The sequence below is a fragment of the Stomoxys calcitrans genome, chromosome 5, assembly GCF_963082655.1.
Source record: "Stomoxys calcitrans chromosome 5, idStoCalc2.1, whole genome shotgun sequence".
Taxonomy (NCBI): domain Eukaryota; kingdom Metazoa; phylum Arthropoda; class Insecta; order Diptera; family Muscidae; genus Stomoxys; species Stomoxys calcitrans.
Window position 1 is genome coordinate 73225730 of NC_081556.1, and position 25072 is coordinate 73250801.

At 37.9% G+C, this 25072-nt stretch overlaps 1 protein-coding gene across 2 annotated transcripts in view; it reads left to right on the top strand.

The window, feature by feature from the left end:
* The first annotated feature begins 1831 nt into the window (after window positions 1–1831).
* Window positions 1832–25072, top strand: part of LOC106081363 (23 kDa integral membrane protein) — a 32954-nt gene continuing 9713 nt past the window's right edge. For both annotated transcript variants that reach the window (XR_009398365.1, XM_059369132.1), the window contains exons 1-2: window positions 1832–2222; window positions 2493–2557. Coding sequence is in view for 1 of the 2 variants with exons in the window: in XM_059369132.1 (XP_059225115.1) it covers window positions 2498–2557 (60 nt within the window). In the remaining variant the exon portion in view is untranslated. The remainder of the gene's footprint in view (window positions 2223–2492; window positions 2558–25072) is intronic.

Here is a 25072-nt window from a genome sequence, read left to right on the forward strand (position 1 = left end):
TTTTCGATATTGGCGTGGTCCCCCAAACACTAAGCCCGGAAAATATATCAGCAACGTACTCTATTCTCATATATCTATATATCGTTTATTTGAACTCCATATTGCCGTTGCCCTCAAAATTGGATATCAAATTCGTTTTCAAATCTCATTTAAACTCCTTATTGCAAAAGTCAGCAAATATGGCCGGTTTGGAGTATTGGCCCTAAAAACTATGAATATTTAGTTCCACTCTCTTTAAGACCCAAATTGTCTTGGCGAGCAAATTCGTCCTATTTGGGGGTTGTTATGGTGGTGGGACATCCGCTAGACAGTTGGTCGCTAATGTTGATATCAGATACTCCCAAATACCTTTAATTTGAGCCCCATATTTCCATAGTCGGTAAACATGACCGGCTTGGGGTGTGTTTTGGTGGATGGGCGGCCACTAAGTAAGTTGGGCTTGAAAATATATATCGGATTCGTGTTCCACTCTAAAACCCTTTTATTTAAGCCTCATATTGCAAAAGTCAGCAAATACTTACTATTTGGGTGGTGTTGTGGCTCCATAGACACTTTTCCCGAATATTGATATTAGATTCGTGCTTTACTCCCAAAGACCTTTCATTTGAGCCCCAAGTGGCTATGGTCGTAAATGTGTCCCCTTTGGATGAGGTTTTTGGGGAGAGGCGGCTCCCTAACACTTGATCCCCTATTTAGATATCAGATTATAATTCTACACTCAAACACCTTTTATTTAAGCCCCATATTCCCATGGTCAGTAAATAAGTTCTGTTTGGGGGGTGTTTTGGGGAAGGGGTAGACCCCCAGAAACGCTGTCGCACATTTGGATATCGTATTCTACTCGCAAATACCATTCATTTGAGTCCCATATTGCCATGGTCGGTAAATATGTCCGATTTAGGGGTGTTTTGGGGCTTGGGGTGGTCCCCCTAGCACTTGGTTCGACAATTGGATATCATATACGTTTTCTTATCCTAAATACCTTTCATTTGAGTCCCATATTGTCGTGATTGGTCCAAATATATGTTTGGTAGGTTTTAGGGTGGGGCGGCCCCCCTAGCTACCCCATCCGAAATTTGGATACCATTTTTTTATTTTTAGAGTACTGTATGAGAGCACACAAAATTTCGCTTAAATCGTACCACACATCTCCGAGATCTGGTGTTTCTGAAAATTAGGATAAGGGGGGAGGGTCCGCCCCCCCTTCGGGTATCAAAAAATTTAGTACCCTATTTTCACCACGGGATCATTATGCACCATTTGTGAAAATTTCAAGAAAATCGGTTCAGCCGTTTCTGAGTCTATAAGGAACACACAAACATACAAACAAACCTACAAACAAACACAAATTGATTTTTATATATAAGATAATCTTGCAGATCACTTTTTCGAGGCGGTCGGCATATAAACTTTCGCCTGCTAGTTAGTTTATGCCAAAATTAGGAGCATTTAACCCATTTTCATTTGCAGAAAACAGTGAAATAAATTTTTGAATCTCATATCCGTTAGAATGGTAACACATTTTAAAGGGTGTCTAACGTCTCAGTGTGTTCGTAATAAAAAAAAGTCACAAACGAGCATTTAAGATTTAAGCTTAAGAACATAATGTCGTCTAACATATGTGGTTGATTAAAGCTTTAGAAATTCGAGCTTTGGTTAATTGTAAAAATTGAAAGTTCGTTTCAAGTTTAAGTTTGCCTTACTGCGTCATGCTTTGCTGCGCTATTGACACGAATTCTGCTCTGTTAGCTTAACATTCAAGGCGATGATGTTAACAACTGTTAGCCGCAGCTGGCCCGTTGATATGGCCGCAGACTAGAGGCCAACCATTAAGATTCACAAGCACACCCGCTGCTAATCATACAACGCTGCCGGACAGACGGTTAGAAGTCCAAAATTTGTATAGGCATTCGGATAAGTTCAGAATATCTAAAGCAACCGCCGAAGGCAGACGTTCGTTCATAGATTTGTTTGCTGCGTCTCTCTAACCCTGCCACCGCCAAAACCACCGCCTCATCCGCCGTCTCTCATTTGTATTTAAGCATTTCAACATTATAAAGAAACAAAGTGTGACAGCATAAATCCATACCAAAATACATATAAACAACAGCAGCAGCAACAACAACAACAAGTTTCAAACATATTAGCATAGCCAACAAAATTGTGGATATAACAAAAGCATATACACTCATATCTTCTCAGTTCTCGATCAAATAATATTGGTAAAGAGTTTTTTTGTTTTCTGTGTTCCTTGGTTTTTGCGTTTCTTTAGAAAAAGTTGACAAACAAAATAAACTCAGTGATTCAAATGTGTTAAAATTAAATAAAATTAAAAAAAGCCAAACAACAAAAACAAAAAAAAAAAAAATTACGTACATATTTATACTTGACAGTGAATAACAAATTTCAGTAAACAAAAAAGAGATCGATCATCAAAATCTCAAATCAGCTAATAAATCTAAATATCAATTTTTCTCTCTTTTTGGATTTAGTCAAAATGGGCTGCACATCGACCTGTATGAAATGTGTGTTAAATCTGTTTAACGTTATATTGGGGGTAAGTACGCGATTTTTTGTAAATTACAGAAAGGTCTACTAACCTTAACCAAGACCGTATGTCTATCCATTCGCTGGTCTGGCCATTTCGACATTCGTAATTTTAAGTGGGAATATTATCCAAATGGGACAATATTTGGATATAGCAGCCGTTAAGGTCGATCTCCCTATTTAAGGAAAACTAGTGAAGACTGCCAAGTTTCTTCTACGGCAATCCATGATTTCTGGGGAAACTGGTTAAGCAAATGCTCTTGTTGTTTTTGGGTTGAAGTGTTACAAGTAGATATATAACTTTTCCTTGATCTACTCTTAAGGGAAGAAAACATTAGAAATATCTCAAGATTTAAGTCCAGTTCCAGTTCCTGATCCAGTTCGAAAGTCCGAGAAATTGCAATATTGGTAGCTCGCCAATGCTATTAACAACAGTATATTTTGACAATAGCTTTATGTTTATGTTTTTTATTTTAAAAAGAAACAAGTAAGAGCGTGCTAAGTTCGACCGGGACGAATCTTATATACCCTCCACCGTGGATCGCATTTGTCGAGTTCTATGCGCGGTATCTCTTTTTAAGCAAATAAAGAATATTGAATAAGAACTGTTATGCTGTTGGAGCTATATCAAGTTATAGTCCGATTCGGAATATAAATGAATGCTGATCATTGTAGAAGTTATTGCGTAATATTTCAGTTCATTCGGATAAGAATTGCGCCCTCTAGAGTCTCAAGAAGTCAAGATGCCAGATCGGTTTATATTGCAGCTATATCAGGTTCTATACCGATTAACGCCATACTTAGCACAGTTATTGGAAGTCATAACAAAACCCTCTAGATGCTCAAGAAGTCAAAATCCAAGATCGGTTAATATGACAGCTATATCAAAACATGAACCGATTTGAACCATACTTAGCACATTCGTTGAAGGCGACATCAAAACACTATGTGCAAAATTTCATTCAAATCGGAAGAGAATTGAGCCCTCTAGAGGCCAAAGAAGTCAAGACCCAAGATCGGTTTATATGGCAGCTATATCAGGTTATGTACCGATTAGCACCATACTACTCACAGTTATTGGAAGTGATATCAAAACACTATGTGCAAAATTTCAGTCAAATCGGAAGAGAATTGCGCCCTCTAGAGGCTCAAGAAGTCAAGACCCAAGATCGGTTTATATAGCAGCTATATCAGGGTATGGACCGATTAGTACCATACTACTGACAGTTGTTGGAAGTGATATCAAAACACTATGTGCAAAATTTCAGTCAAATCGGAAGAGAATTGTGCTCTCTAGAGGCTCAAGAAATCAAGACCCAAGATCAGTTTATATGGCAGCTGCCAAGATTGGCGAGCCTGGTTTTTATGGCAGAGCCTGGTTTTTATGGCAGCTATATCAAAACATGGACCGATTTGGCCCATTTACAATCCCAACTGACCTATACTAATAAAAAGTATTTGTGCAAAATTTCAAGCGGCTAGCTTTACTCCTTCGAAAGTTAGCGTGCTTTCGACAGACGGACGGACATGCCTAGATCGACTTAAAATGATATGAAGATCAAGAATATACATACTTTATTGGGTCTCAGACGCATATGTCGAGGTGTTATAAACAGAATGACGAAAATAGTATACCCCCATCCTATGGTGGAGGGTATAAAAAATGGAGCGCAAGTAAGAAAAAAGAACTACATATGTGATCTTTTAAATACTTATATCCTACCCCAATACCTCGTATAGTAAAGTTTAACAAGCGCCCTCACAATCTTCAAAAAAAGCCAGGTCTCGGAGATGTGTGTACTGGAGATGTGCACGTGAATGATTTTCGCTCACGCTTACGAGACAATAAAAATATTCAACCAGTCTGACGCACTACTTTTTTTATGTCAACTCATAAGACAAAATTTTAACTCACGCACGCGACTTACGAAAAATTTGCAAATCACGGTTTAAAAACTATTTGTCCATGAAGCGAATAATAATTTTTTGTGCAAACGTCGGTGAAAAGTATGAGAATAATAGGCGAAAAAGTAGTACTCTGCTTATAGTGAGGAAAATGGCAAAAAAGTTGTGTTAGCAACCCTTGAATCCATTATGGCTACCATTACAAATTCAAATTTTGCCCATGAACATTCCACTAAGGAACAGGGGCAAACTTCTCACATATCAATGAGTGGAGTCCGATTCAAGTTTAAGCTTAATGATAAGGGGCCTCCTTTTTATAGCCGAGTCCGGACGGCGTGCCGCAGTGCGACATCTCTTTGGAGAGAAGTTTTACATGGCATAGTACCTCACAAATGTTGCCAGCATTAGGAGGGGAAAACCACCGCTGAAAATTTTTCTGATGGTCTCGCCAGGATTCGAACCCAGGCGTTCAGCGTCATAGGCGGACATGTTAACCTCTGCGCTACGGTGGTCGGCTACCATTGCCGACATAAATATTGATATTTTTTTTTTGGTTAAGGTTAGGGGCGGATTAATATCCGCACCATGCCATTATGGTTGTACACATAAGCCTGTAATCGGCTTGTTGAGCGCTCTAAATACTAAAAAATTAACCTCGAAGAAGAATTCCGTGTTACAAAATTCCGGATTACAAAATGTTTAATTGTTTTCCATGCCACGCCCCTAAGTTTGTCCATATCTGATATTGTGGCCCCACCTAAGTGCCAGTTTCTGTTAGACGAGAAAGTCGGGCAATGACGTAGAAAATTTTCCAAGGTCTCACATCTTGCCCGCACGCCCTACACATGCTATCACTTGGCGCTGCTTTCTCATTCCCAGTTACTCTGTTATGGCCCGGCATTCAAACGATGCCGATGGTGCCATCCTCAGAGAAGGCGTTAATCTCCTTCTTACATTCCAACCTGGCCTGTTTACTGTCCGCAAAAATGTTCATACTCGACGTACTCGCATTAACACCACACCACCTCACACATTCCGTGATCGCCCGGATCTCCGCCTGCAGGACCATATTATGGTCAGGCAGTCTAAAACAGTTCAGTCGAAGCCCACGCTGTCCTCTAGCTTTGATCCATCCCTGTAACATGATCGATGATCCAATACTAGACGTCAAGTGTCGTCTCAGGTATCCAATCGGAAACCTCTTCCATTCCTTTCAGGTTAACTATCGTCGCCTCGATTATACTTCGATGATATGAGCTGCCCCTATCCTCTATCCATTCTCCCATCGCCTTAAGTCTCACAGCCGCAATGGCTGCCTCACACTTAATCTATATATCTATGGGTCCGATATCTAGTATAGTCTCCAGTGCCCTAGTGGGTATGGTCCTCATCGCTCCGCCTATGCCAAGACAACATGTTCTCTGAACCTGTTGCACTTTCTCTCTATAGCAGTCCACCAAACTACTGAGGCGTAAGTAAATATTGATCTAATCGTAAGTAAATATTGACCTCTAAGGACCAGATCCACCTGGCACTGGTTTAAGGATTGGATCATTGTGTCGGTCCGTCGCTCACAGTACGCTTCTGAATGTGACACTTCCTATTCAGTTTCCTGTCTAAGATCACACCTAAGTACAATATTTGACTTTGTCAGATATCGAAATTGTTCTATTGGGGAAAAGTTTTACGTCAAATTGGCCCACCTTCGTATTCCTCGTGAACAGGCAGATTGCAGTCTTCAAATCCCTCCTCAGTCAGCATCCGTAATAGGTCGTTTAAGGTGGCGATAAACAACCTGGTGCAGGGCAGTCTCCACCGACCTTCCTTTGACATAGGCATGCCGTTTGTATTTGATCATTTCACTGGATGTCCTGCTCTTTATCATGGTATCCACAATGCGTTCCATGATTTTGGGTAGAAAGGACGTAAGGCTTATAGGTCTGTAGGGCTTCGGTGTCGCATAGCTTGCCTTGCCAGGCTTGGGTATATATACCACCGTTGCTTACAGAGTATATGCAACGTTTGTTTGTACTCAAGAACTCTGCCAGGGCTTGGCCTCGCTTATAAGTGTTGGTACTACCCCACGAAATGTGCTGAGAGTTTGCATCGCACACTCGTTTCTTGTCTGTTTTACTTTCCTCACCAGCCGTTGCAGGTCCGAGTGGGACAATATGGGTTTCAAATGAAAGGTATTGAAAATAAGAAAACGAATTCATATAAAAATTTTACCACCTCCAAATGGACACGTCCATCGATAGGTACGAAATAAAAGGCCTTTGGTGGAAGAGTACGAATCTTAATACAAGGAGGGCTCAAATAAAACGTCTTTGACAGTAGAGTAAACATTTGATATTATTTCTGTCCAAATGTCGGATTTTACTTCATGTTTCCTTAGAATACTTAATTTTTATAGGATTTGGCTGAAGTTCGGAGTATGAATTATGTTGTTACGTTTCTACACCAACACCAATCCCTGGGCGTGGTTTACAAATAGATTTAGCCCATGTAAATCGGTCACCAAATTGACCTCTTGACTTCTAGAAACTTAAATTTTGGTTGATTTGGCTGAACTTTTGGTGTGCGAATAAATTTTTTACTTAAAACACCTATAGCCTCATAAATAGATATAGTTCTCGTATAACCTGATCACCCGATTTGATTTCTTGAGTATATAAAGAACGTTTGTGAGTTGCAACAGCAAGATAAAAACCCAGATTCTTTTCTGATTTAGTTGAAATCTTGTATGTGGGGTACACGCATTCCCTCTTAAAACCAACCAATTTAGCCCTGATAAAACTATTAATAGATATAGCCCACGTATGAATCGACCCCCGATTTGACTTCATGAGGCCTTTATAGAAGAAACTATTACCCGATTTGATTTCTTCAAACTAATTTCAAAGGTGAAAGGTCAATTGGTTCATACATTAACAAAGTGTGATTTTAAGAGATTTATAAAACATCTGTTTCTCCTTGCCTCAAACTGTTTATGTTCTGAAATAGTCCTTGGTAAATTTACTTTGCTTATTAAGAAATTGTTAATGATTACAACAATTCAAAATTCTTTTGCTCACATTTTTACACTGATGAGCAATTTTCTTTTATCACCTAACTAAGTAGGAATTTTAAGATGCGTTAGCGCTTCAAAACAAACAAAAATATGAAATGAATTATCTCACCCGACACCCATGAGCAGCAGTAATGATGATCTCATCCGCAGACCTTATTGAGAATCTCCTACAGTGTTATTTTATCATTTGAGTGGAAATGTATCAGACGCCACATCGAAGTGTGCTTCTAGCATATCCATCCGTACACAATAAGCAGCACAAAACGCATGAATCTTTGGTTTTTAAATGCTCGATCATCTTTAAGAGATGGGACATAATTTTGGGTGTAGTCTGCCTGCCTGCCGATCAAAAGCCGTGCTATGATCGGCTATGTGAAATGTTTTGTTCTTGTGTAAGCATATGTTGCGTTCGTTTAAAAATTCCTATGGCCCACCGAAATGCGTGAGCGCAGAATGTTTGCTAATTAGAAAACTATTTTTGTATCCACTTGTTGATTGTAAACACAAAAAATGTTGGCCAATTCTACATCCGCCCACAGATAGTGGTTTTTGGAAGATACAATCGTTGTTGATGCAATTTCAAAACAAATTTTTTTCTGCTAGCAATTTTTTGGAAAACGTCGTTTGAAGTCTCTCCGAGATTTGGCAGACTGTTTTGGCTCTCGTTAAAAGGTTACACTTTTCTTTAATAGCCAGCAAATGTGATTTTTATACCGTTTTTTATCCGTTTGTAACAGCTCGAAATATTCGTCTAAGACCCCATAGAGCATATATATTCTTGATCGTCATAACATTTTATGTCGATCTAGCCATGTCTGTCCGTCCGTCTGTCTATCGAAAGCACGCTATCTTTCGAAGGAGTAAAGTTAGCTGCTTGAAATTTTGCACAAATACTTCTTATCAGTGGGATTGTAAATGGGCCATATCGGTCCATGTTTTGATATAGCTGTCATATAAGCCGATCTTGGGTCTTGGGCTAGATGTGTTCGTCTTTTCACATGGACAACTGACAATCACCATATAACAAATAATAAACAAAACATGTACGAAAAACAATACCTCTCACACTAAGTACTGAAAAAGAGCGTTTAGAAGTAATCACCCTTAGTGTAATATGTCACAAAAAATGGAATTATCCTTCGTTGCTCAGATGTACACTGTAATGGCATGCATTGGCAACGGGGGGGCATTTAACATTGTGAGGACTGACACACTCACCCAAACCATAGGTTAGCTAAATCATAAGCTAATGAACAGGTGTTAGATTTGTGGATTCCATGACATAAAGACGAGTGAGAATGTAGCATGGGGCACGCCACATGGAATTATTTTATTGCCATACCTATGTGTGATCACCATTAATAGGATCCCGGGGTTTTAACCCGTCTACGGAATCCGAATCAGCCATGGAGAGGGCCGAAAGCGTCTTGGAGATAGCATACGACTGAGCTGGACCTACTATGAGTCTGAATGTTAACCAAAAGAAGACTGAGATCTCTTTACGAGAAAAACAAAGGTGGACCAGTTTTCAAAGACTGCTCGTGACCTTTCCGTCCTGGTAGTTATTGCCTTGATGGCAAGTTTGCTGCCCCTAAAGATGTTCACACTCGTCGTCCTTGCTTTAACACCGCGCCACTTCACGCATTCCGTGATCTCCCGGATCGCCACCTGCAGGACTTTATTGTGATCAGACAGTCGAAAATAAACCCCAGTCTTTATTTTCTCATTATAGACCCACAGGCCAACTCATTCCTTTAGCATTGATATGTGTAGCATGATCTTCCAGATAGAAATACTAGGGTTCCGTTCATTCAAGACTATGCCGCTGCCAGCTGTGTCTCGCATTCGACCTGAAGTATCATTTCAGCTAACCGATTGGAAACTTTGAGGTTTACTATCGTCGACTCGATTATACAGCGATGGTATAGTCTGCTCCTATCATCTATCCATTCTTCAATCACCTTAAGTCTCATGCTTAATCTGTATTCTTCCATCGAGCCTACGGCCCGTCTACATAGTGCCCAACATCCGTGAGCCTTTTCGGTACGCTCCTGAATATGACACTTCTCAATCAGTTTCCTGACTAACATCACTCCTAAGTATTGGACCTTATCAGATATCGAAATCGTTCTATTAAGGAAACGTGGTGCATCAAATTGGCCCCGCTATGGCGAAAAAAATGCCCCGCTATGGCTTTCTTTCTCTCTTATATTTATATCATGTGACCCTACATTTTCTTATTATATGGTTTATTGAGTCTCTAAGGACCCGGTCCAAACGGTAATGGTCTAAGAATTGGATCAGTGCGTCGGTCCGCACATTGTTAAAAGCCCCCTCGGTGTCAATGCATACCGCCAATGTACAACCTCATGACAGGTAGTCTCCACAGACCTTTGAGCAGTTCGCTTGATGTCCTACTCTTTATCATGGTACCCACGATACGTTTCATAGTTTGAAGGGTTGAGGTATAAATACCATCCTTGCCTCCTGCCAGGCTTTCAGAGTATATGCAAGTTCTAAGCATGCTGTGAAAATAGTGGCCAGATGGGGCGCCAGGTAGTCGGCTTCCTTCTGTAGTAACGCCGGAAATATTCCATCGGGTCCGGGTGACTTAAATGGTTTGAAGCTCTTCAACGGTTCTTTAACCATAAATTCTATAATTATTAGATTTCGATTAGACTCATTATTCCAAAATTATGGTGTCTCAGTAAGTTTCGTCGTATTCGGTTTATGCGTGGACAGTCTAAATTATCTTGCCCAAGTCTTCTTCTGAGTATTCTTCCGAATTTTGTCCAATTGCTTTTCAACTGTTATGGAAGCATAGCTGATTCGGCGCTAGCTGTGCTTATCTAAACCTAATGTAGCGATGGTCAGAGATGGAATGCTGCATGGAGACCCTTCAATCCAGAACCTCACCGATTAGATTTTCCAAACATATTGTCACATCTAAGCCTTCCTCCATAATCCTATTGGCTTTGTTATTAGGCCGTAAGTATTCAAGAATGCTGCCAGGGTTTGGTCACGCTTATTAATGTTGGTACTACCCCACGAAATGTGGTGAGAGTTCGGAGCGAAATGAAAACACATCCGCCCCAACTTCTCACAATGAGTGCTGTCCGATACAAGTTTACTTAAGCTTGGTTTGGAGCAATGTCTAAAAATATATCTATATTTTATTTCATAATTGATGAAGCATATAAAAATGTTTAGTGTCATTTGGTAATTTCGTATGTGATACAAATAGAATAACCGCAGGGTCTATGGTTAAAATCCCTACAAGTTTGTGCCAATGGAAAATCCACTGAAATGACGCATCAGTTGTTCCCCGTGCGTACAGAAAACCCGTTTTGGATATTAAATGAAATTTGTTATGCCTTTGAAATTTCGTTCGATGCCATTATGTTTGGAGCTCGATTTCTTTTCATGGACACCACGGGTACGCTTGAAGAAGTCCAGACGCTGATCCAAATTTTCGACGGTTTTCAACCATAAATCGGCAGATACTGCTGCAATTTTGCGTTCGGTATTCGCATGAAGTTTATCAATCGTCGCTGGCTTGTTGGCATAAACCATGGACTTGACGTAGCCCCCCAAAAGTATGATGGCGTCAAATAGCGCGACCGAGGCGGCCAATCGGTTGGACCAATAAATTGATTTTTTTATTGGAACCACAAGTCCATATCATCCAATTGGGGCCAAAAATATTTTGTTATCATTGAACGGTAGCGATTCTCATTTACAGTAACGTGCGGGTCTTGATAATTACGGAAGAAGTACGTCCCAATGACGACGCCGGCCAATAAACCGTACCAAATTTTTTGGGATGCAATGATTGCTGTCTGACAAATAACTGATATTTTGCATATTAACGAAGCCAATAAACTAGAAATGAGCCTTAGACGTAGCGCTCTTTACGTTGAGGCAACTGACTTTGAATTTCGGTAGTAAATTTTAATAATTTCGACTCGTTGTTTGCTCGTATGTATATCTTTCGATCATAAAATGGCAAACCTTACCGAAGAGAAATATGAAAAGAGCGGCAAAAAATCGATGTCGTTTGTTGTCCCTATCGGTCTACATTTGAAGCAGACTCAAATAAATGGTGTTTGGATTACGATAGGAGAATTACAAATCCCACATTAAAATTAGAAGCCTTTAGGGCCTCCACTTTACAAAACACCAGCTATTGGACATATTGAAAGAACGATTTGTATACCCACCATCAAAGGATAGGTGGTGGATTTATATTCATTTAGTCTATCCGTTTGCAATATATCGAAATATTTATTTCCGACCCTACAAAGTTTATATATTGCGAATCGTCGTCAATTTCGATTTAACGATGTCAGTGTATCTGTCCGTCTGTGTGTCACTCTATTGTAATCATTCTACAGCCTTGAAAAATTTAAATAATGTGCTGAAATTTTTCACAGACCTGTAATTCTTTAAGTTCTTCAAAGGGCCAAATCTGATTAGATTTGGATATTGCTGCCATATAGACTGATGTTCTGATTTAGGGTCTTGAGCTCAAAAAAGGCTCATTTAATATCCGAATTTGCTGAAATTTGTAACAATGAGTTGTACTAGAGCCCCCGATATCCTAATTGAATATGGTTCATATCGGGTCAAATATCTATATAGCTGCCATATATTGGGTTGCCCAAAAAGTAATTGCGGATTTTTCATATAGTCGGCGTTGACAAATTTTTTCACAGCTTGTGACTCTGTAATTGCATTCTTTCTTCTGTCAGTTATCAGCTGTTACTTTTAGCTTGCTTTAGAAAAAAAAGTGTAAAAAAGTATTTTTGATTAAAGTTCATTCTAAGTTTTATTAAAAATGCATTTACTTTCTTTTAAAAAATCCGCAATTACTTTTTGGGATTTTGGGTCTTAAGCCCATTAAAGCCACATTTATTGACCGCTTTCACTGAAATTTGGAACAGTGAACTGTAGATGGACACCCGGTACAGCTCAGATCGGATCATATTTGGATATATGTAGCTGCCATATTACCTAATCTGCCCATAAAAGCAGCATTTATCACTTGATTTCTCTGAAAGTTGGAACAGTGAGTTGGACAAGAGCACTCGATATCCAACCCAAGTATGGTCCACATCAGACCACATTTGAATATAGCTGCTATATAGACCGATCTTCCGATGTAGGGCCTTAGCACATAAAAGGTGTATTTATTACCCTATTTGACTGAAATCAGGAACAGTGAGTTGCAATAGGACATCGGATATCCGAATGGAGTATGGTCGATATCGGATCATACTTGCATATAACTGCCATATAGACCGATCCGCGGATTCAGGGTTTTAAGCCAATAAAAGCTGCATTTATAACCCTGTTTCGCTGAAATTTGGAACAGTGAGTTCGATTTGGCCACCCACTATCCGAAACGAGTATATGTGGTTCCACAACAGACCACAGGTGCATATATGTGCCATATAGACCGATCTGCCGACCTAGGTTTTTAAGAGCGCAAAAGGCGTATTTGTTATGCAATTTCGCTGAAACTTGGAACAGTGAGTTGCATTGGGCCACTAGATATCCGCACCGAGTATGGTTAACAGCTGAACTTATTTAGATATACATGCCATATAGACCGATCTGCAAATTTAAGGTCTTAAGCACACAAAATCCCATACCTGACTTGGCTGAAATTTGGAAATCTCATTTATTACCCGTCTTCTCTAAAATTTTAATCTATAATCTGTGTAAGGCTTCTCGGTACTTTCGCCAAATATGTCCAGATCGACTCAATATGTATTTAGTACAGTTATAATGTGGTGGGTATACAAAGTTCGGCATGACCAAACTTAAAGAGTTTCTATACCCTCCACCATAGGATAGGGATATACTAATTGAGTAATCTGTTTGTAACACCTCGAAATATGCGTCTGAGACCACATAAAGTATATATATATTCTTGATCGTCATGTCATTTTAAGTCGATCAAGCCATGCCCGTCCGTCTGTCTGTCTGTCGAAAGCACGCTAACTTTCGAAAGCACGCTAACTTTCGAAAGCACGCTAACTTGGGTCTTGACTTCTTGAACCACTAAAGGGCGCAATTCTCATCCGATTTGACTGAAATTTTGCACCACTTCCAACAACAGGGTTTAGTATGGTTAACATCGTTCTATGTTTTGGTATATCTGCCACACAAACCGATCTGGGATCTTGACTTCCTGAGCCTCTAGAGGACTCAATTCTCATCAGATTTGACTAAAATTTAGCATGAGGTGTGTTGGTATCACTTTCAACAACTGCACAAAGTATGATTCAAATCGGTTCATAATCTGGTATAGCTGCCATATAAACCGATCTTGGGTCTTGATTTCTTGAGCCTCTAGAGGGCGCAATTCTCGTCCGATTTGAATGAAATTTTGCACGTAGTGTTTTAGTATCACTTCCAAGAACTGCGCTTAGTATGATTTAAATCAGTTCATAATCTGGTATAGCTGTCATATTTTTTTTTTTTTTTTTTTTAATTCATTTTTATTAATGCTTTCTATCTTAGTATAGATATTTACATTATTATCGACATTATTTTGTATATTATAATTACTAATGGTGCCAACCCAGTGGTTGGCCCACGTATAAAATTTATTTATGCATCATTAAAGTGGAGTTAAAAATTTACAGTAGGTCTTGCGGTGCTTTTCTTTTGAGCCGCTTAAATGTTTCAGTGTTCCTCATCAGGTTTGTTGCTAGTGGGTTTGGATGTTGTTGAATTCTCAATTTATAATTTTGGAGTTGTGACAATACTTCTTCCTGGACAGTTTTTATATTTAATTCCTCGTGTAGTCGCTTATTAGTTATGTAGTATGGTGCACCTGCAATTTTGCGTAATGTTTTTGATTGTAGTTGCTGTAGTAGTTTGATTGTTGTATGTGAAGCGGTTCCCCATAGCTGGATACCGTATGTCCAGATTGGTTTTATAATGCATTTGTATATAAGTATCTTATTTTCTAAGGATAACTTGGAATTTGGTCCAATCAGAAAATTCATTTTTTGTAGTTGTATATCACAAGCTTTTCTTTTTATTTTTATGTGCGTTTTCCAAGTTAGTTTCTTGTCCAAGTATAGTCCCAGATATTTCGCCTCATTCGCCTGCGGGAGTTGGACTTCATTCATTTGAACTGGAGGGCAGTTTCCGTGGTTAAGTGTGAATGTTACGTGTATAGACTTAGTTTCATTTGGTTTTATACGCCAGTGTTTCAGCCACTCGCACAAAGTATTTAGGTAGGTTTGAAGCATATTGCTTGCTATTTGTGGATTTTTATTAACAGCTAGCACAGCGGTGTCATCAGCGAATGTACCCACCACTGCGTTCTCTGTCTGTGGTAGATCAGATGTGAACAAGATATATAAGATTGGGCCCATCACACTCCCCTGTGGTACCCCAGCTCTGACAGATTTTAAATCACTCATTTCATCGGCCTCTTGGACGAAGAACATTCTTTTTTGAATATATGATTTAATTAATAGATAGTAATTTATTGGAAGAAGTTTCCTTGCCTTGTAGAGAAGACCCTCATGCCATACCTTGTCAAAGGCTTGCGAGATGTCTAAAAATGCGGAAGTACAGTACTGCTTTGATTCAAATGCAGAATTTATGGTTTCCACTAATCTGTGGATTTGTTCAGTAGTCCCGTGATTCTTTCTAAATCCGAATTGATGATTTGGTATCAAGTTATTTTCCTCAATTATTGGCATTAATCTCTTAAGAAATAGAGATTCGAATACCTTTGAAATTATTGGCAGTAGGCTTATTGGTCGATATGATTTGACTTGATCGGATGGTTTTCCAGGTTTCTGGATCATTGTGACTTGGGCAACTTTCCATTGGGGCGGAATGAAGCAGCGCTTTAAACAGGCATTGAATATGAACGTAATGAAGTCAGTACCTTCTTTAGGGAGTTCTTTGAGTATTTTAGGGGTTATTAAGTCATAGCCAGGAGCCTTACCAGGTTTTAGAATCTTTATTGCATGTGAGACTTCGGCTTTTGAAATTTTCTTTATTGGCAGGTCAAGCTGATGAGGTTCATTTAAGAAAGTTTCCAAGCATTTGGGCGGTTCTTCCGAGCTATTTGGGGTGAAAACATCGTATAAATGATTGGCAAATGTGTAGGCTTTTTCTAAGTTGCTTTTTGTCCACGAGTTACCAGACTTTCGAATTGGGTAATTGATTTTTGGCTCATTTTTGAGTTTTTTCGTGATTTTCCATAGAGAATAGTCTGTTGACTTTGTTGGCCCAAGATTTTGGATTTCTTGTTCAATATGGTTATTATCTACGCATTTTAATAACTTTTGCAAATCTGCAGTTGCTTTATTAAGTTTTCGTTTGTTCTCTGGTGATTTTGTTTTTTGCCAACGTTTTTTCGCCTTGCGCTTTTCTTTAACTTTTCTCTGTATAAAGGCAGGGTATTTGTATGATTCTATGAAACTTTTCTTGGGTGTAGAGTTCCATGAAGCGCTCTGTATAGTTTGCACTAGGTGGTCTACGGCGTAAGAAATGTCTTGATCTGATTTTAAAGGTAAATTTTGATGTAATGTTTTGCTGACTAGGTAACGAAAATAATGCCAGTTAGTCTTATTATTGTGAAGTTTACATTTTTGATCTTGGGGTATATGCTGTGCGTGCAATGATAGAAAGACTGGTGTGTGATCAGAAGACAGATCGTGGCTTGAAAAACATTTTTCGGAGCCAGCCGAAATCCCTTTGGAAACGCAGAAATCTATAAGATCTGGGGTTCTATTCAGATCTGACGGCCAATATGTTGGAGAATATGGTGAAATAACCCGAAGATTAAGTTCTTTTATAGCCCAGTATAACTGTCGGCCTTTCGGCGTATTAAGACGTGATCCCCATATTGTGTGCTTGGCATTGTAGTCTCCACAAGCTATGAATTTGCTTCCTAATGTCTTAAAGAAATTAATATAATTTTCTTTTTTGATGGTATGTTTTGGTGGACTATAGATTGATGACACTGTTAAAGGTCCTTGCATGCTTTCTACTATGATGTTTGTTGCCTGAATTATATCGGAGCTGTAGTGGGTTCCTTGGTGATGCTTAATGGATTGCTTTATCAAGATTCCTGAACCACCACGTGCCATTCCAGATGGGTGCATAACGTGGTAAAAATCGTATTGGGGGATACAAAAGTGATGCTTGCTGGTAAAATGTGTCTCTGACACAAGAAGTATGTCTATTTGATTAGAAGACAAAAAGTTTTTCACTTCTAAGGTATGTTGTGCCAGACCGTTGGCATTCCAGAACACTATATTAAGAAAGTTCATTATTAGATTTGTGTTAATTTTGAAGTTAGACTCATAAGAAGGCTTGTCATCTGCTGCATAAGTGTTCCTAAATTGCTTAACATTTCATGTATTTCGGATACTTGCGGACTTCGATCCGTTTGAAGATTTTGTGGCTGAATTTGGGTGTTTTGTTGTGAGGTTTGCGGAAAATCTGTTCTTCTAGCAGCGCTTGAATATGTGGGGTTCGTCGTCAAAGTTCGGGTTTCAGGCTGTTGACTCTCTCTCGTGTTTCTAAGAGAGGGGTAATGTTGGGAGTAAATTTGCTTATAAATTGAACATCCTTTATAATTTGCTGGGTGATTACCATTACATAAGGCGCACTTTACCTCGTCTGCCCAGTTTTTGCGTTCGCATGATTTTGATTCATGGTGTCCAGCACACTTAATGCAGACTGATTTTTTCTTGCAATATGACTTTGTATGGCCGTATTGTTGACAGTTTGAGCATTGAGGGACTATTTTCTTAGGACGCGGAGGCTCAAATCTAATAACGCATGACATAAGTTTTGTTACGGAATATATATCTTTATTGTTGGGCTTGGTGCTCAATTCGACCTCAAACAGAGGAAGCGGAACCTTTGTATAACGACTTCTTATATTCCATATATTTTTGACTTCATGTCCAAGTTGGGAGAGCTCGTTTTTCAAGTCGTCTATATTTGCTGTTGAGTGCATATTTCGCAAGATTACTTTAAATCCCCTTTCAGATTTTGGTTTGTAAGTAAAGAACTCAGTGTTTTTCTTTTCTAGTTCACCAATAATTTTTTTATAAGTTTCGTGGTCTTTTGGCATTATCTTGACCTGTTCATTTCGCAGGGTTTTTATTTCAAATTGGTTTGGAACAGTTTGTTTTAGCATGGATATTAAAGGTTGTATGTTAGCAACCTTCTCAACAAATATAGGCGGAGGTTTGTAAAGAATTTGAGGCGGATTAGAGTTGGGTTGAGACCCGTCGTCATTATCCAGATCCGCATATTGGTTGGCAGTTTGAGGAGTCTTACTCAACCAATATTTTTGGGTAGTGGCTTGTTTTTTGGTGTTATTATTAATAACATGCTCTGGGCTTTCGTTTGCTCGCTTGTTTCGTCTGACTGTTTGCCATTCGTAGGGCGATGCTACTGCACTGTTGCAGTTTTCGGAAGAATTTGGAGGTTGAGAATCAAAACGACCTATTTCTTGTTGGAGCTCTTCTTCATCTGTCTCAAATGATTCAGTTTGCTTGTTGAGTTTGAACTTTAAAGATTCAACATCTCTTTGGAGTTGACCACAAAGCCTTTCATATCTTTCATTCCTTTCAGACAGTTCGGCGTTTATCTTTTCTAGTTCTTGTAATTTGTTCAAGCGGAAAGAGCCAATGCTGTTGCGGGGGGTTAATGACCCTGTATTCATAGTGTATTTGATCTAACACCGGGTGACTCACGTCGATAATTCAGTACTAGTGTATAGCAAGGACACACACCATTTATACTACATTATCCAACCGATATAGATCTCGACAACTACTTTCAGATGCAACCCTGTTAAATAAGGTGTTGGGTAAATGCAACTCGTAGCCAGTATTTGGGTAGAAGAGAACAGCTGATACCGTCAAATTTATTGACAAAGTATACTGCTGACAGACCGTGATATTTGTCTCTGTTGTTCCTTCCAGTGGATTTTATATTAATTTATTGCCTTTGGGCTTAATTTAAAACGAAGTTAATTTGTAAATTGCGTGTCACTCACCGCCGTTTACGTCTATAATTGAGTGAAGGGGTGTTCCTGAGGAATCCAGCTCCAATACAACAACCATCCACTTACAACATATAAACCGATCTTGGATCTTGACTTCTTCAACTTTTAGAGGGCGCAATTCTCATCCGATTAGGATGAAATTTTGCATGAGTGTTTTGTTACGACTTCCAATAACTGTGCTAAGTATGGCGCAAATCGGTACATAACCTGATATAGTTGCCATATTAACCAATCTGGGATCTTGACTTCTTGAGCCTCTTGAGAAATTTTGTACAACGGTTTTTCTAATAACTTTCAACATACGTGTCTAATATGGTCTGAATCGATCAATAACTTGATACAGCTCCCATATAAACCGATCTCACGATTTTGCTTCTTGAGCCCCTACAAGGAGCCCTATTCATGATGAAATGTCAAAGCATACTGAGCATCTTTCTCTTTGACACCATGTCTGAAATCCCTCGTGATCTGTCAAATACTAATGCATGAAAATCCTAACCTCAAAAAAATCACCCAATATAAGTCTCGACCCCATTTTTTTAATTTGTATAATTTATTAACAAATTAGGACATACAAACTACATATGAGATATTAATTGAGTTGACGTGACAAAATCAAACAATATGTACACATTCAATTTTATTGGACATTCAAATGTAGGCCTTTGAACCACTCATTAGTAGTCATGTCGGATAACTTGTTTGTATTTCGAATACAAATTTTGCAGATCTTCACAACAACCTCGGACATCGGCCATCCCCATAGTGACGTAATATGTTGACGCCTTAAATAAAAAATACTAAAAAAAATATTAAAGTTTGTTCTAATTTGTAGAAAATAAATCTGATTTTATGGTATCTATTGAAAAGGAATATCATAAAAATATTAGACTATAATGTGTGGGACTGGGGAAATTAATTGTTGCTTTTTATTTAAATTTTATCACGTGCACTTGCAATGCGCTTTCATTCGTCAAACTCTGTAATGGCAAAACAGCCACGAAACCGAGAATAGAATAAATGAGTAAACAAACAAACAAACAAAAATTGGAATCACATATAAATTATTTTTGTCAAATAGCCAAGACAACTTCGTCTGAAATGTTTAGTTTATCCGCTAGGTATAAGTATTCTAAATCGAAAACAAAATTAACTTTCTCTTGGCCTTTAAATGAGTAATTATATGACGTAATTGCTATCAAATTATCATCACAATGTTGTTTTTTGAAACGGGCGTAGCGGCTCATAAAGTCAAAAATTTCAAGATATTACACCAAATATATGTTGTGATAAACTAAAGAGATAGAAATTTTTAACAATTATTTTATTTAAAGAGAAACCAAATCCGGTTTCTGAATCTTGAATTAGATTCTTCTACGAAATTCCGCACAATTTGTTGACATGCCAATAACAACACGACGAAACTTTACAGAACAAAACAATTGGTATTTCAAGAAACGTCATTGATTGATGTATTCGTATTGAGGAATAACACGTCTCTATCATATGTACTTGAACCTATGCTTACAGACCTTTTACCGATCTAGTGTGATATCGGTACCACTGCCTAATTGTTATTTTCATTGCGTCAACTAATGTCAAGCATGACTAAAAATTTCATAACCTACCAAGATTTTGTGACGAGTTTGTCGGTACTTAGGAGAAGACATATGCAGAAATTAAATACATAGGTTTTAATTTGGATGTAGGATATAGGCGGATTATTAACCGCAATATACGGACATATTGCACTGGAAAATGTTTTTTCCTAATTTTAAAGTTTCTAGCCAGAGATAAGCAAACTAAATTTAAAGATGATAAATTCTCCAACTTTTTAAGGACATTTCCTTTGGTGAAATATACTTTTCTTGACACTAGGTCAACAGATCCTTCACTTTGCGTCAAAAATCATAAATAAATATCAAAGTATCGTTGAATTTTAGGAAATCGACTTTGGGACAAGAGGACAATAAATAAAAGTTAAAGACGCGAAATAACCTTAGAAATAGGAGAGTCTTTAAAGTTTGTGACCAACCTAAAGAACGGCAAAGAAATACATAGAAGCACGATCAGCAGTTAATATGCACATATTGAAAAGTTATTCTATGACAGCAAAGTTTGTCTGGATAACAAGCCTTTAGCTTTGTGTGTGTTGTTGATGTTAGATGTCTTTTTGAAGAGATGTTGGCTGTTAGAATTTAACTTTATCTTACTTTATTTATAAAATTGAAAAGGGGATACTTTTAAAATAAATAACTGATTAACCGTTTTCTCAGCAAAATCAAAAACTTAAACCTGTTTTTAAAAATGAGCATTTTTCGAATATTCCGAAACCCGGTTTATTGATAACCCTAGTAAAAGCACATAGCCTTAATGCAGTGTACATTTATCGTTGAAATCATCTGGATCCTCAAATGCAGTTTGTCATTTCAATACTTGAAAGACCAAACCGGTCCAAATGACCGGTTCGAAGTATGTTGAGTTTAAAATTTTTTAAATATTTTTTTTTAATATAATTTGATTATTTTTATGCATTTTGTTTGTTTAAAAACATAATTTTTAAATTTTATAAAATTTCCACAAAAAAAAAAAAAATAAATCAGTCATTTTGCTTGGTGAATAAAGCAACAAAATTTTAAAAATGCCTGGTCTTTCTACCGTTAATGTCAATTTGATAACAAACAATTGTTTATGCCATTATTATGGGTAATAAAATAACGCCACGGTTGCAAATGCCTATTCGCATTTCTGTCTGGGGCAATAAAGTTTTCGAATTACTCATGGCAGTGTGCCTAATTTGTATCTAATTTGTTTAAAACTTATGAAAGCATGATGCGGGTTAAGTGAATTAACACCCACTGGCACGCAGTTACTTCTCATTTAGAAGGCAAAGGATCAATTGGACAATGAAAATATGAATAAAATGTACCCTCTCTTACATGCAATTCATTGCATTCCAACCTAACTGAATGAGTTCTGTCTGATTTAAGTTTTAACTGAATGTCCATTCATAGACATTTGCCAAAATGAGAAATAGAGCTTTTTGGTAAAGCCTTTTGTAAATAGCTTAATAAACCGGAATAGAAATTTAACTAAGCTTTTCGGAGCAACGTAAATATGTAGACTTGTAAGACACTTTTCGAAAAAAAGCTTTGGCATCTATGTTAACTTGTCCATACGCCCTAACTCATATGCATTAGTCAACATATCCATGATAAGCTTTTCCTGAATTCCTTCTAAGGAGTTAAATGAAGTATTTTTAAGAAGTTTGTATATTAATTAGGCGCATCATCTACCTCTTGTCTGGGAATTACATGTAAAGTTAAAGTTTTGAGTTAAGGAAATTAACTCAAAATTGTTTAAATATAACGAAAGTATGCTTCAATAATTTGACATAAAATAAACTTATAAAAAGCTCTAAAAATGTATTTCAAACACGAAGCTGAAATTGGGAAATTAAAATACAAATTAAAACATGTAAAAAAGGCAATAAGTTCGGCCGGGCCGAACTTTGGATACTCCCCACCACGGATAAAACAACTCATTCATCGGATAAGAATGCAACTTTTATGGCTCTAAGAACTTAAATCGAGAGATTGGAACATATGGCAGCTATATCTAAATATATCCCGATCTTGATCATACTCGGGACGAATGCCCAAGAGCCTAACTGAACTTATTATGCTAAATTTCAGCGAATCGGTCAATAAATTCACCTTTTATGTGCCTTAAACCCTAACTCAGAAGATCGGTATATATGGTAGCTGTATCTAAATCTGGTCCCATTTGGGCCAGGGACGTCGCGGAGCATAGCACAACTCACTGTACCAAATTTCTGCGACATTGAACAATAAGTACGCCCGTTAAGGGCCCAAGACCTTAAATTGAAATATCGGTCTATATGGCATTTGTATCGAAATATAGATTGATCTTAACCATAGTCGGTACAATTTTCGAGACGCCTACGCAACTCATTGTGCCAAAATCAGCAAAATCAGTTAATAATTTTACCTTTTTTTGGGCATAAGATCTTAAATCGGGAGAACGGTCTATAAAGCAGCTATGATCAAATCTGGACCGATCTGGGCCGTATTGAACGAGGATGTCGAGAGGCCTTATACAACTTGCTGTCCCAAATTTCAACAAAATCAGACTATAAATGTGGCTTTAATGGACCTAAGTCATTAAATCGGCATATCGACAGACGGACGGACCTGTCTAGATCGTCTTAGATTTTTACTTTATTGGGTCGAAAATGGATATTTGGAACCATGAACTTAATATTAAAATGAAAAATATCTGAAAGTGTTTTTTAATATGTGCGACTTTGCACATACCTTTGGCACGAGGAGTAGAGGGTACCGAACCATCCGTGCGAACAGTAGCTGGAATTTCTATGTTTTTATTATACCCTCCACCATACCACTATATGACATATGTGGTATACTTATTTCGTCATTCCGTATGTAATTCATCGAAATATTGATCTCATACCAAAAACAGTATATATTCATGATTGTCTTGAAATTCTAAGTCGATTTAGCAATGTCCGCCGAATGAAGCTAGGCGCTTGAATCTCTAGATTTGATTTCGGCTTCAGAGGGCGCAGGTTTTATTTTGGTGATGATGTTTTTGTTTTGACTTCTAAAACTGTCCCAAATAAGGTCCAAATCGGTCTATTATCCGATATAGCTGCTATGTAAACCGGTCTTCAGATTAGACTTCTTAAGCTTCCAGCAGTTTGATTTAAAATTGTCATGTAGTATTTTGCTATGACATCCAACAACTACGTCAAGTATGATCCAATATATTTGAAAAAGTCGGTAGAAAATCTTATCTCATGCGATCCATGGTGGAGAGTACATAAGATTCGGCGCGGCCGAAATTAACACGTTATAGTTCTTTTCGTTTTAATATTGCACTCCGTACCACTTTTTAAACCCACCACGGAAGGATGGGGGTAAATTGATTTCGTTATTCCGTTTGCAACGCATCGATATATCCATTTCCGATCCTACAGAGTATATATATTCTTGATCAGCGTAAAATACTAAGACGATCTAGCCATGTCCGTCCGTCTGTCTGTTGACATCTCGCTACAGTCTTTAAAAATAGAGATTCAATACACAGATTCTTTTTTTGCCCATAAGCAGGTTAAGTTCGAAGATGGGCTATATCGGACTATATCTTGATATAGCCCCCATATAGACCGATCCGCCGATTTAGGGTCTTGGTCCCATAAAAGCCACATTTATTATCCGATTTTGCTAAAATTTGGGACAGTGAGTTATGTTGGGCCCTTCGACATTCTTCGTCAATTTGGCTCAGATCGGTCCAGATTTGGATATAGCTGCAATATAGACTGATCCTCCGATTTAGGGTGGTCATGAATTTCGTGAGGCGCGTTGCTATGTTCTTCAAACTAGCTTTATGTTTTACTTTCTTGTTTCCTATACATTTAGCATTATTTATTTTAGTGTTATTGTGGTCCTTGGTGATACCAAAACAGAGTTCGAAGCACATCGCTTTTTGCCTTAGCAATTTCGCTTTAATTACATCCAGAACTGAGGCTTAACATGGATTCGATTAATTAGATTGTATTGTTACGGCTTATTTAAATGAATGTGACTTTCATTTGGCAAAAGTTATCAAATTTAATATGAACCAAGTATATTAATTGTTAAAACGAGAATTCAATTGGTCTGGGTCTTATTTTTAATGATCATGAAAGTACACACATTTCGAAAAGCAGTTCATGGTCGTTAATTTTAAATAAATTCATACCTGAGTCGATTGTTGTTTTGTTTATGCATTTTGAAACATTTTCACGCCAGTGAAAAGTGTTTGTTAACAGTCACTGCTTTGAAATTGGAAGAATTGGAATCCAACTTTTCATCATGTACAATAGGTTGGAACGAAGTTGACTTATTTATATTAAGACAATTTAAAATCAATTCATACAAATTGAAACAAACTAATCTGAGCACGTAATAAAATGGTCTAAAAAGAACTAATGGGCGATGTGAAGCAAACTACTAAGGAGAAAAATTACCGCAGAACTTAGTTTAATCGCAACAATTAATATGGTCCACATCTGGGCAACTTATTGTGTATAGGATAGTACGAAAAAAAAAAAATTAGGATCTGCATATTCTGTGCACAAAAAAAGTAAAAGCGTGTTAAAAATCGTATATGCATGGATCACATTTGTCAAGTTTTTGTTCAGTTTTTCTTTAAAGGCATAAACTATTGTAAAAAAAGGTAATGAATAGAGATGGGATTCTAACGGGTAAATTCCCACTCATTTCTTGATTTCAATAGCCCACTTGGACTATTGAAATCAAGAAATGAGAACCTAAAGTGGAACTCACACACACAGCTTTTCAAAAGTTGTTACTGCCAACTTTCAGTCTGTTAGCATGTTTTCCGATCAGACAGAGACCAGACAGAATGACTGAGACGTCTGTTCTAGCCAGTGTCAGCAA